Raw genomic sequence first — 11,737 nt, forward strand, 5'->3', positions numbered from 1 at the left:
ATTAAAGTACAATAAATATAAATATTGTTATAAAATAAAGAGAGATGAAGAGAATAAATAAAAAGAAAAATATATATATGAAAGTAATAGAGAATGTACTTTATAGGCATAAGAAAAGAAATAGAAATCTAATTCTAATAACTATTAGAATTGAAAGTATATTAAAATTTTATCTTGATCATGACAGATATCCACTTAACAAGATATTCATAACAAATATAAAATTATAAAAAATAAATATTAATAAAATTGACATTAAAATAAATTAATTTAACAATATATATAAAATAAATAATTTGTAATAAATTGTTAATAATATTATTTAAAGTATAATATATTAATATTAATATTTAAATCATGATAAATTTTATATTATTTTAATATTAAATATTAATATAATTGATTCTAAATTAGTTAAATATTTTTAAAATTTTTTAATTGCATTATTATTTTTAAAATGAAATTAATTAATTTTTAAAATTAAATATTATAAAAAATATTATAAAATTATTATACCCCAGCCTGAATTATCGGTTGACAAAACAGCCCTTGTAGAAAGTAGTATCCAAAATTCCATCTTTTACTCCTTGAATTATCGGTTGACCAAACAGCCCTTGAGGCTGCTGCTGTCTCCACTCTCTCTTGAATCAAAACCTGCCAATTTTGCTTTCTATAAAAAAGGTTAATTTTATTTACTTTTTGTTTTTTGTTTTGTTCGATTTTCAAAATAAAAATGGCAACAGCAGCAGCAGCGACAAAGACAATTTCTCAGATTTCTTGTTTCTCTTCAATCAACCGGAGATTTCAGCTCTATCATCGTTCAACTTTTCGTCCGGTTACTCGCTCAAAGGTATTATCGTATTCAGATAATTAAATTTACTTGAAAGATTATTGAGTTGCTTAACATGCTGATCAATGCTTTGTTTACATGTTTCATTTTTCCAATTTAAATTGAAAGTAAGCAGAGACCTTGAAATCTTGATCTGTTCACTTATTTTGTAGGGTTTTAATCCATATTTAAATTGATAATAAGACAAAATCTTGAAATATTGCTCTTTCTCTTATTCTGTAGGGTTCTAATCCATATTAGTTATTAATATGTTTTGTATTATGGTAATTATTCTAGATTCAGTTATTTTGTTCCTTTTACTGCTGAACTTTTTCTTTTAAAGTCGCCTTTAAGGAACTAAAGTCTACAAATTTTGATTTTTATGATACACGAAGGCTGACTATTTGTGTTAATACTCATATATACCTTCAGTGGAGTTATTAAACTAAACAAAGAGTAAGGCTATTTGGGTTATTCTTATATACAAAGAATTCGTTTCTATACACGCCCAATGTTAAAACCATTTTTTGAAAGAGTACGTGACAAACCTCTAACTCCGTTGGTGGAGTATGACTGTATGAGATAGTATTCGTGGAGTTTAATTTAATCCATTTTCCTTGAGTTTATGGCTTAAGTGTTGCTAGCGGCATGCTCCGCTAGAATAATAGTTATTTTATCCTTCAGTTGTACAGTCCAGTTACTCTCAAATAACATGAAAATAATACATAACAAATATTCAGATTGTACAACTGTGGTGAAATTTAACATTTCTCATGATGAAAAAGTTTATGGAACAATTATGTTCAAATAAGTATTCTCGGGTTCTAAATCTATATGAAAAAGTATTTGCAGAATTAGATATTATTCTATTTTTAGTTTAATTAAATGTAATTTTCGCTTTCTGCTCTTTATTTTCCATACTTTAGCAACTTTTAGAAGTAAAAGAATAAATTGGAAAAATGAAGTAGAAAAGTAACAACCAATTTGGGGTTTACTTATTTCGATTTCCTTAAGTTTTCATGCTTTGCTATTAGATTAGCAATTACTTTTAAATGTTTGAGGAAATTAAATAAAAAGTATTCCTGCTCAAATATTAAATCAAATATAAAATCATAAATCTAATTGGATTTGATGTATTAATATTCTTTGTGAACATTAAAGAAATTAGTTATTGTGTTGGAAAAGATGCTAAGTACAATTTTCCAGTCATTTGTTGTTACAAGTGTTGATGGGCATGGTGCTGAAACTACTGGCAATCAACTTAAAACTACACCAAGCTATATTGCTGGAGAATCAAAAGCATTTATAGAAGATATGCCTAGGACATACCCAAATGCAGAAGAGCATGTTCCTGAAAATACAAGTGATTTAGAAGAGGAACATGGTATCATCCAACAAAAGAGGGCAGCAAAAATCCATGATTTCTGTTTTGGAATTCCTTATGGTGAGTGTGCAGTATGAGGTTTCCATTGCCGGAAAAATTACTAGGTTGATCGTTTATTTATTTGAAATGCTTTCTTACAGTTATAGTTATTTTAAAGTGTCTTTTATATCATTTAATGGCTTTTCTATTTTTTTGTGCTTGTTACACTATCAATTTATCTAGACTTGGTAATCCTAAGGTTAATTGTTTCTCAAAGTGATTTGTAAATTTTGTGTATTTTTTCCTATGCTTAATCTTTATAATGTATTTTCTTTCTCATTTAGATTTTGTTCTTCAATGGATTAACAAACTTCTAAAAACTTGTCTTACTTGATTATAGGTGGTCTTGTTCTAAGCGGGGGGCTTATTGGTTTTATATTTTCAAGAAATACTACTACCTTACTCTTTGGAGGTGCTTTGCTGGCCCTTAGCACCTTCAGCTTGAAAATCTGGCGGCAAGGAAAATCAAGTTTACCGTTCATACTTGGACAAGCAGGTATTTTAACTTTTCTATGCATTGAGGCATCCTTTGAAAGCAATTTATGGAAAGATCATTTTTTTGTGCTTCACATTTTACAATCTTGATTGTTGCTTACATGAAATGTTTGCTTTTGGTTCCTATTTATTTGTTGTCTTATAAAGGAGAGCTTTAGTACCTAAATGAGAAGCCATTGAGTACAAGAATATGGCTTGATAGTAGTTCCCTTTTGTTTAGTTTTTTAGTTAGAGAGCCTAACATCTAATTAACTAAGTTGCTTCTGTTTGTTATAGAATACTCTTCAACTAGCGTTTATCTATTCTCAACCGGAGGAATGCATTTTGTTGAAGTTCAAATATTTAACAAAGATGAATCTAACACATACTCATATCACGCAAACATGTAGGACTATGCATCTTTAAATGAGTAATGTCGAGCATTAATTGTGATTAGACATTATTGTTCTAGCTTGATGGTTAAAGACTATCGTATGACTATTTATGAGGTGAGAATTTTGGGTGCCATAATTTCAAATAACTATGATTACGAAGCAACAAAGGTCTAAACATCTTGTTTTGGTATGTCACAATACAAGAGTGCACTTGTTTTTTAGTGAAATTATATCTTATAGCATATTATTGTAGAGTGGTTTGGGATTTCATGCAAAATCTAAAGACAACTCTGTCACATGCGTTGGAGCCTGTTTTCTTCAACACCTTACATGGCTTAATCTTCTGACTTGTGATAAGTGCACTTCGAAAATCTTTCTCACCTCAGATGTACAAGTACTAATCCCTTTTCAAACTCCTTAATATGGTGATATAGATTAGCTGCATTAGCATAAATCAAGCATTTGTCAATGTTTGAGTCCATAAGCAACTTAAAGTCATTTTCTTAATTGTTCTATTTCACGGAGTTGTTGCATGCAAACTTAGCTTTAGGAATAACCAAATCCCAACTCTTCACATGATCCTTAATAGGACACCTAAATATATCTTCTAACCTCCAATTAACAACCTCTATTTGCCCATCCGTTTGATAGATGACAAGTGCTAGAAAATTTCAATTGGACCTTTTCTTCCATTTAGTGTCCTACAACTTTGACATCCTTCTAAGAAACTATAGATGTAGGGACACCATGTAGCCTGACCATAAAAACGACTCTACAATATGAGGAGCATCAAAAGTCTTAGAAAAAGGAATGAAATGTGCCATCTTTGAGAAACGATCCATCGAAACAAAGATTGAATCATAACCCATTGCTGTCTTTGGTAATCTCAGAACAAATTCCTGTTTAAGTGAATCAAAGGCACTTCTAGCATAGGTAGTGGAGTTTACAACCTTGTGTATTGTGAATTACACAGAAAATTTACAAGAACATGGTGCACCAAGCTTTTCACATCCTTGTACATTAATGGCTAGTAATACCACTCAAACCCTGAATCCATGGTTTTACCTTTTCCAAGGTACTCTCCCAAGCAGTTTCGAAAAGCTCCCTCATAAATTGTTCGTGTAAAGAACTTTTGGGAATGCACAAACAATTACCCCTAAACACATACCCATCATGTAATTGATAATGCAATTTATTCATGTCTGGTTGATCCTTCCAATTTAGAAATAATAGGGTTGAAATATGAGTCAGTTTTTTATTGGTTCCTCAATTCTTTGAAACTTGTCACTTCAACAGTCGTCATCGTTAGCAGTGAAGGTCACCTGATAAATGCATTTGCCACAATATTAGACTCATATGCCTTATTTTTCACTGAGAAATTAAATTCATTAAGTTAGGAACTCGACTTGGCATGATAGTCCTTGATATATACATATTTAACTCACCATTCCAATGCTTGACCTAAATGAACACAAATTGTTGATAAGTCAAGTAGTGCTTCCAATGTGGAACAACCCTTACCAAAACATAAAACTCTGAATTGTAAGTGGAATAACGCCTTTTAACATTAGATAGCTTCTCACTAAAAATTTCAGTAGGTTTTCTTGGATGAGAACAACCCCGATTCTTACTCGAGATGCATCGCATTTGATGACAAATAACTTCTCAAAATTTCTTGGCTCGTTTCGATGTTTCTTCAATCTAGTCACTAATTGTAACTTAACTCACCAAGGCAAGCACTAAATATGATTCTTCACATTCAACCTCAATTTTTCAGTAGACGATAACCCACTAATCTTGCTACTTTTGGAAGGATTAGTAGCTACTTTTGCATCTTTAAAAGGAATAAGTATTTGGTTTGGTACAATGCTCCTTATCATGATCATACAACCAAGTTCTCACAAAAATATGACTCAGAACATTAGACAAGACTTTATCATCTAGATTATTTCTCATACGAAATTTAACTAAGCGTCTAGATGTGACAGGAATCTTGCAACCTCTTTTAAGCCAACAATTTTTTGCAGGGATGTGGATATTTTTTGTGGGCAACTTAAACTTATCGACTTGCTCTTTTGGAATGACATTCTCTATGCTACTTCTATAAAACCTTGCAATGAACTTTAGTTTGAAAAATGTTTCACCACCTCCAAAACCTTTAAATGTTGTCAACAATACTAACAATCAAAGACTGTTCTTGAACCGGATGCACATCAATTTATTCTCTTTCTTCATCATTCTCATCATATATAGGGTCTACTATATCATTCTCTTGCTCTTCCATCTCAGTTAAGTTCACACTTGTTCGAGACAAGAATAAGAACCCTGACCTTCTCTCCACAAGTGAAACAATTATGAAAGTTACTGCCAGGCTTAAAAATATTCTATCTACCACTATTTCCAGCCTTAAATCTCACCAAAGCCTTCCTCTTTTCATGTGTTTCCTCTGCCATCTTTGTTTGTAAAGGAAGCCTCACAATTATTTCTAAAGGCTGTCTGTTAATTTATAACACCTCGAATAGCTCGAACTCCCCTTTGTTTTACCGCCATCAATCCTTTTAGACATAGGCCATTAATGAAGACATTTTTTCGTGCATCTTCAAGGTTGAATAATCAAACCACTCCCATCTCATCCAACTTGGATAGAGATATTGTTAAATTCAGAAGTACACTCCTCCATCAACAATCCCTTTTGCCTTAATGGATGGAGCTCAACTCCATATCATAGTCAGCTGGTAGAGATATTGTTAAATTCAAAAGTGCTCTCTTCAATTCTCTTACACCATTGAACTGTAATGCCTTTCAATTTTAGTTTCACAAGTGCCATCTTCCTAGCCTCTGTCATTAGTTTCCTCTTGAATTAATTCTCCAAGCTAACTTCCCTAGACAAGGAATCTTCCGCATGCATTTTCCCATAAAAATCAGCAACTTCAATCCTAATTCCACCCCCATTTAATTGAAAGGCATGAACCAACCACTTCTCCAATCCTCCCTGTACCGCACGATTTGCGAATTCAGCATCATGAAAGAGGTTTTCTTCATTATAATCAGATTCATCAGCAAGACTACCTACAAGTACATCAAACTAGTTGTGAGCATCTTCCATAATCTCCATCTGGGCTTTCCATTCATTCCTTTCGCGGCCTAGCATAAATTGCATGTATCAACTCTTCAATCACATCTTTCAAAAAAAAAAAAATTTCTTCATTCACACTACTCATTTCAGCCAGTTCTGTTTGTTGATCCTGATTTCCTCTATTGCATCCAGCCATGGCTTAAAAAGCAAACCCTAATTTAAACCCAAAGATCTAGTCAGGCTCTAGTTCCAAATTTGGTATGGTTACAGAGAAAAAACAGTAAATAAATAGAATTTAGGCTGAAACGTGTTATGTAGAAGTTGGAACTCTTGAATACATGGGATTATAAAATCCCCTAGTTTCTGAAGTCTATTAATTCAAAGAAAAATGTTAAGGTTTCTTGTAAATCTATTTAATTTCTTCTTTATGCTAGGGTTACAGATAAATTTTTAATCCCACCCCAGATTTAAGACCCTAAAGATAATTTATAATCTTAGCCATCTATCTTTGTCTACAATCACTGAAATGATAAAATTATATAAAGTAACTCCTGCATCATTGAGTACAAAAGCGGACTCGTACTTCATTGGTGGCTGCATCTAGAGACATTGATGGGAAGATACTGAAATAATTAAACATGAGCTTTATTGGCTAGAAAATGTTCTTATAACACGTTAGATCAATACTAGGAAGTATCTATCCTTCCCATCCAGTTCATTATTAGACAAAAATCTTGTAGTGCCTCTCATTGCAAAATTTGGCATGCAGCAAAGAGGCAACAAGACATAGTTGTGATGATATTGGATGTAGAATTTGGGTTCAAGAAGATTGCTTAATTTACTAGTCCATTTCAGTAAAGATTCAATATACTCCAGAAAATGGTTTTGATGTTGCAAGATATGAGTACCCTATGATCAGTCAGAATATGTATGCTGGATGTTAAAAATTGGTCAAGGTGCTAAACCTTACCTGACATTCATATGCATGCCGAGTGATTAATGATCTTAAAGTGTTCAATGTTCAGTCTTACTTAGAATGGATTGCCCCACTGAATGTGTGTTCCGACTTTGCAGCATTAGCAGCAGTCCTTTTCTGGATGAACTTTCAGACTTACTCATCGGTATGTATCACGTCAGTGCATCTTATTCCTCTCTGGCTGAGTTATTTTGTTCTAACATTATAACTTAATGTGGATGCAGACAAAGAAACTATTTCCTAATGCATTTTATGCTGCGATTAGGTATTAATCTAAAAACTCAGTGCTTGTGTTAAAAAGAAGATGACATCTTGAGTTATATTCATGTCTTCTTTTTCTTTTCTTCTTTGGAATAAATTTTCATATGATGCAGTGCCGCAATGTTCTTCTTCTATTCATATGTTGTGATCTCTGGAGGGAACCCACCCCCAAAGAAGATGAAGCTTTCTGCTGCTCATTAATCATGGCCGTCTTAATTATATGAATGTTGGAGTTTGACTTGACCTGAGATTACAGGTAAATGGGCATTGTGTTATTTATCAAACAAACTGCTGGTTAGCTACAAGTTGAAGTATTTTTTTTTAAAGATTAGGTTAAACGGGAGTTATTCCTCTTCCGTCCCATAGATTCCGCCAGATCCATCCAAGGGTTCAATCTCTGAGACTGAGTCTTTTTTAAACTGTTATGGTGCCTCTCAGGGGACATGTTAGGCTTTTACTGTGATAAATGACAATGTTTTGTTATAGCATTAGTGCTTTTGATCATATGAGTTGTTTACCACTTAGCAGTTGAATATGAGCTATGGTCGCATCTCTTTTAGCATAGTGGCCTTTGAATGGTGCAGCAAAACTCTTGATGAACCACATTTCAAGGAAAAGCAACAACACTAATCTTGGTGAATCCAAAATTGCTATGCATCATCACTTTCTTTCACTTTTTTTTTTTTTTTTTTTGGTTCAATGAGCTCACTCAAATTCTCTAATTTTGTTAAGAGCTCTTAGTAAGTTCCTGCCTTATTATTTTTAGATTTTTCTCTTCTTATGAGCCAAGGCAGAGGCGATTCTGATTCTGAGTAATTGATAATTTGATGCAAGGGTTCTGAAACTCCATTGGAACATGTACTTTGCAGTTTCATTGCCGAAGGTTTACGCACCACCCTTTAATTTTATAATTTTCAGAATTTTTTATATTTTATGATTTTTTTTATATATATTTCTTATAATTTATGTAAAAATATATAATTTTATACATTTTCTTAAAGAATTGTATCTATCCTTTGTTTTATTATATATTTTTTAGTTTTTTTTTTTTTTTTGCATTTATATAGAATACTTTTAGATTTGAAGAAATAAATGCTTTTGAATTTCTGAATTTTTATTCTGTTTTTTTTTAATGTGTTGTCTTTGAATTTCTTTAGTTTCGCATGAGTTTTAATGTGGTGGGGCTTAGGTCAATTTATGATGGCTTTTTCCATCGATTTGTCACCTGATTTGTGTTTTAAGGCTTGTTGGAGTTTATTCGTTTTTGGGCCTATAAATAGATCTTGTTTTTTTTTTGGGGGAGGGGAATCTTTCGCATTCTACATTTTACTAAGAACTTTGTTGAGCAGGTTGAGTAGCTAGTAGTCTCTTAGATTTCTCAAAATTTTCTTCCAAGTTCACATTTGGGTGGGCTATTGTCTTCCTTTTCCTTTTCTGGTAATGTTTCTGTTGTGATATCCGGTAGAAGGGTGGATAGTGGAAGCTTTAATCCTACCATGATTGAGGTTGAGATGAGGCATGTTCTATTGATTAATGGGAATGCCAAGAGGGAGGCATCAGTTGATTGAATTGACAGGTGGTGGGAGGAATTTTTTTGCCTTCGTATTTGTTCGAGGCAAGCTTTCTTCTGCCTTTTGATTAGTTGCTCTGCCATTGTCCTTGAAGATTTTTGGATTGCCCTCAATTAGTTGGAATGCCATGCTTGGTTTGTTCTTGCATGCTTTTGTTCATTGTTGCATAGAGGGAGAACCTCCTTCGCTAAGGTGCTGTTGAGGAATCTAGTATGGTCGGAACAACTGGGGGTCGTGAGGGATATTTCTTTGGCTATTTTACCCATTTGATCTAAAAAAATTTAATATTTACAAAAATGACTGGTTCAAAAACATTCACAAATGACCTGAAATGAACAGTAAATTTAGGTTATAGTGATTAGATGGCCAGCACTATTATTATTTTTATTTGAAAATAATTTTGAGGGTTTTGGACACTAGATGGTTGGCATTCATTTTTTTTTTCAAAACGAAATTATTTTTGGGATGCTGGTACATTAATTGCCGGCATTCATTTATTTTTTTTCAAAAAGAAATTATTTTTGGGATGTTGGTACATTAATAACCGTCACCCCTTTATCTAATTAAACAAATTGTTTTTTTGGAGGGCGTGAGGTGCTGGCCAACAAATGGCCAAAGTCATTCAACAAAAGGGATGATAATATTGCAACATTAGCCTCTTTTTGTATTCCCATCTTTTTTATTTTCTAAATTTAATTACATATTTTATATTTTAAAATAATATTATTGTATCATTCATATTATTATTAAATTTAAAATTAATTTAAAGTTAATATGCACAATTAAATTAGATTCTTTTTATAATATTAAAATCTGCTTTAATAATTTTCATCTTTTATAATAATTCAACTAAGCATTGCTAAATTATTGTTTCATTTATTTTAAAAATAACAAGTAATATATTTATAAATTTAAAACATTTGAATAGTATCTAAAAAATAATTTTAAATAGACTTAAAAGTTTTAAATTTAGAAACGTGTAATATATTTATAAAAACACTTACCTTATAGATTAAATTAATTTTAAAATTAAATTTTAAAATATAAAAATATGTAAAATATCGTAGAAATAACGTCTCTGATTAAATTTATAAATATATTACTTGTTATTTTTAAAATAAAAGAAACAATAATTTAGCAATGTATGTTTGAATTATTATAAAAGATAAAAATCATTAAAGCGATTCTAATTTTATAAAAAAAAATCTAATTTAATTGTGCATATTAAATTTAAATAAATTTCTAAATTTAATAATAATGTGAGTGATGCAATAATAATATTTTAAAATATAAAATATGTAAGTAAACTTGGGAAATAAAAAAGATGGGAAAACAAGGAGGGGTTAATGTTGCAATATTTTCATCCCTTTTGTTAGGTGACTTTGGCCATTTATTGGCCGGCACCTCACACCCCAAAAAGAAATCTTTTTTAATTAGATAAAGGAGTGTCGGCCATCAGTGTGTCAGCACCCAAAAAAGATTTTGAAAAAAAAATACATGGGTGCCGGCCATCTAGTGTTCAAAATCCCAAAAATTATTTTTTAATAGAAAAAATAATGGTGCCAGCCATCTAGTCCCTATAGCTCAAATTTACTGTTCATTTCAGGTCATTTGGGTGAATGCTTTTGTAACAACTCGTTTTTCAATGATGTCAGGAACAATAATTTTGGGGGCACCAAATTCGACGAGTAAGTTTGTAAATATTGTTATTTAATATTTACGAGTCAAATATGGTTTTAAAAAGGTTTTCAATTTGATAATTTATATTATATAAGCGAGTTATTAAGTTCAAGTGGTAAGACTCTAAGATCAAGTGATTTAAAAAAATGAGGTATCGGGACCTCATTTCCTAAATCGAGTCATAAATATTTTTATAAATATTTACGGAGTGTCATTAAGGTTGTATTAAACTTTTGTTGAAAAATTTTAATGTTTCGATAGTTAATTAAGTAAAAAGAATTAAATCGTAAAAAGTGTAAAATGTGATCACTAATTTGATTAGAGTGATTAAATGGTTTATTAAATAAAGTTAAGTGGACTTGAATGGTAAATATACCATTTTTAAAAGGTATTGGACGATTAGTGGGGTTATTTAGTTAAAAGAATGATGTTTATTAATTTATAAAAACATTATATTATGTTATAATGTAAATAAAATAAGAAAAGGAAATTAAAAGATGATTCATTCATCTTCTTCACCATTTTTAGTCGAAACAAAATGGGGGAGAAGCTCCAAGCTTCGGCCAAGCTTTAATGGGTGCATATGAGTCCGTTTTTCACTTGTTTCTTTTAATTTTTATATTTTTAAAATCGTTGCAATTAAGTCTAGCTAGCCCGTACCTTCGATTTTGAAAATGTTAAAGATATTGAATGTTGTCATTAATGAATCTGTATGATTTTAGTTATTAAATGATGCATTTGAAGTGTTAGTTGTTATTTATAAGTATTTTATTAAGTAATTTTGATGAATTTATCAATTAGGGACTAAATTATTGAAATAGTAAAAATACAAGGATTTGATGTGAAATTATTGTAAATATGGGCTGTTTTGTGTGCCATGAATATTCGGCTGATGTGAATTGGCATTAAAAATGGCTAATTTGCACGTTTTAGGCCTAGGGGCTAAATTGAATAAAAGTAAAATGTTAGGGGAAATTTTTTAAAAATATCAAAAGTGACTAAATTGCATAAAATACATTGTTTTACTGTCTAAATTAATATATTGAATAGAA

The 11,737-nt window shown here is 31.1% G+C and overlaps 1 protein-coding gene across 2 annotated transcripts; it reads left to right on the forward strand.

The window, feature by feature from the left end:
* Window positions 1–583: 583 nt before the first annotated feature.
* On the forward strand, window positions 584–8,480 carry LOC105788297 (protein FATTY ACID EXPORT 1, chloroplastic). Of its 2 annotated transcripts, XR_008192866.1 has the most exons (7): window positions 584–850; window positions 2,036–2,273; window positions 2,593–2,748; window positions 7,272–7,318; window positions 7,398–7,438; window positions 7,548–7,690; window positions 8,269–8,480. XR_008192866.1 is itself a non-coding variant. In XM_012615119.2 (6 exons), the coding sequence occupies exons 1-6, from the start codon at window positions 734–736 to the stop codon at window positions 7,633–7,635; spliced, it is 687 nt and encodes a 228-aa protein (XP_012470573.1). In that variant the 5' UTR covers window positions 584–733; the 3' UTR covers window positions 7,636–7,938. The 2 variants fall into 2 exon arrangements, 1 of the variants encoding a protein (XP_012470573.1); XM_012615119.2 differs by lacking the exon at window positions 8,269–8,480 and having other exon boundaries at window positions 7,548–7,938.
* The last annotated feature ends 3,257 nt before the right edge of the window (window positions 8,481–11,737 follow it).

Source organism: Gossypium raimondii, chromosome 2 (assembly GCF_025698545.1).
Source record: "Gossypium raimondii isolate GPD5lz chromosome 2, ASM2569854v1, whole genome shotgun sequence".
NCBI lineage: Eukaryota > Viridiplantae > Streptophyta > Magnoliopsida > Malvales > Malvaceae > Gossypium > Gossypium raimondii.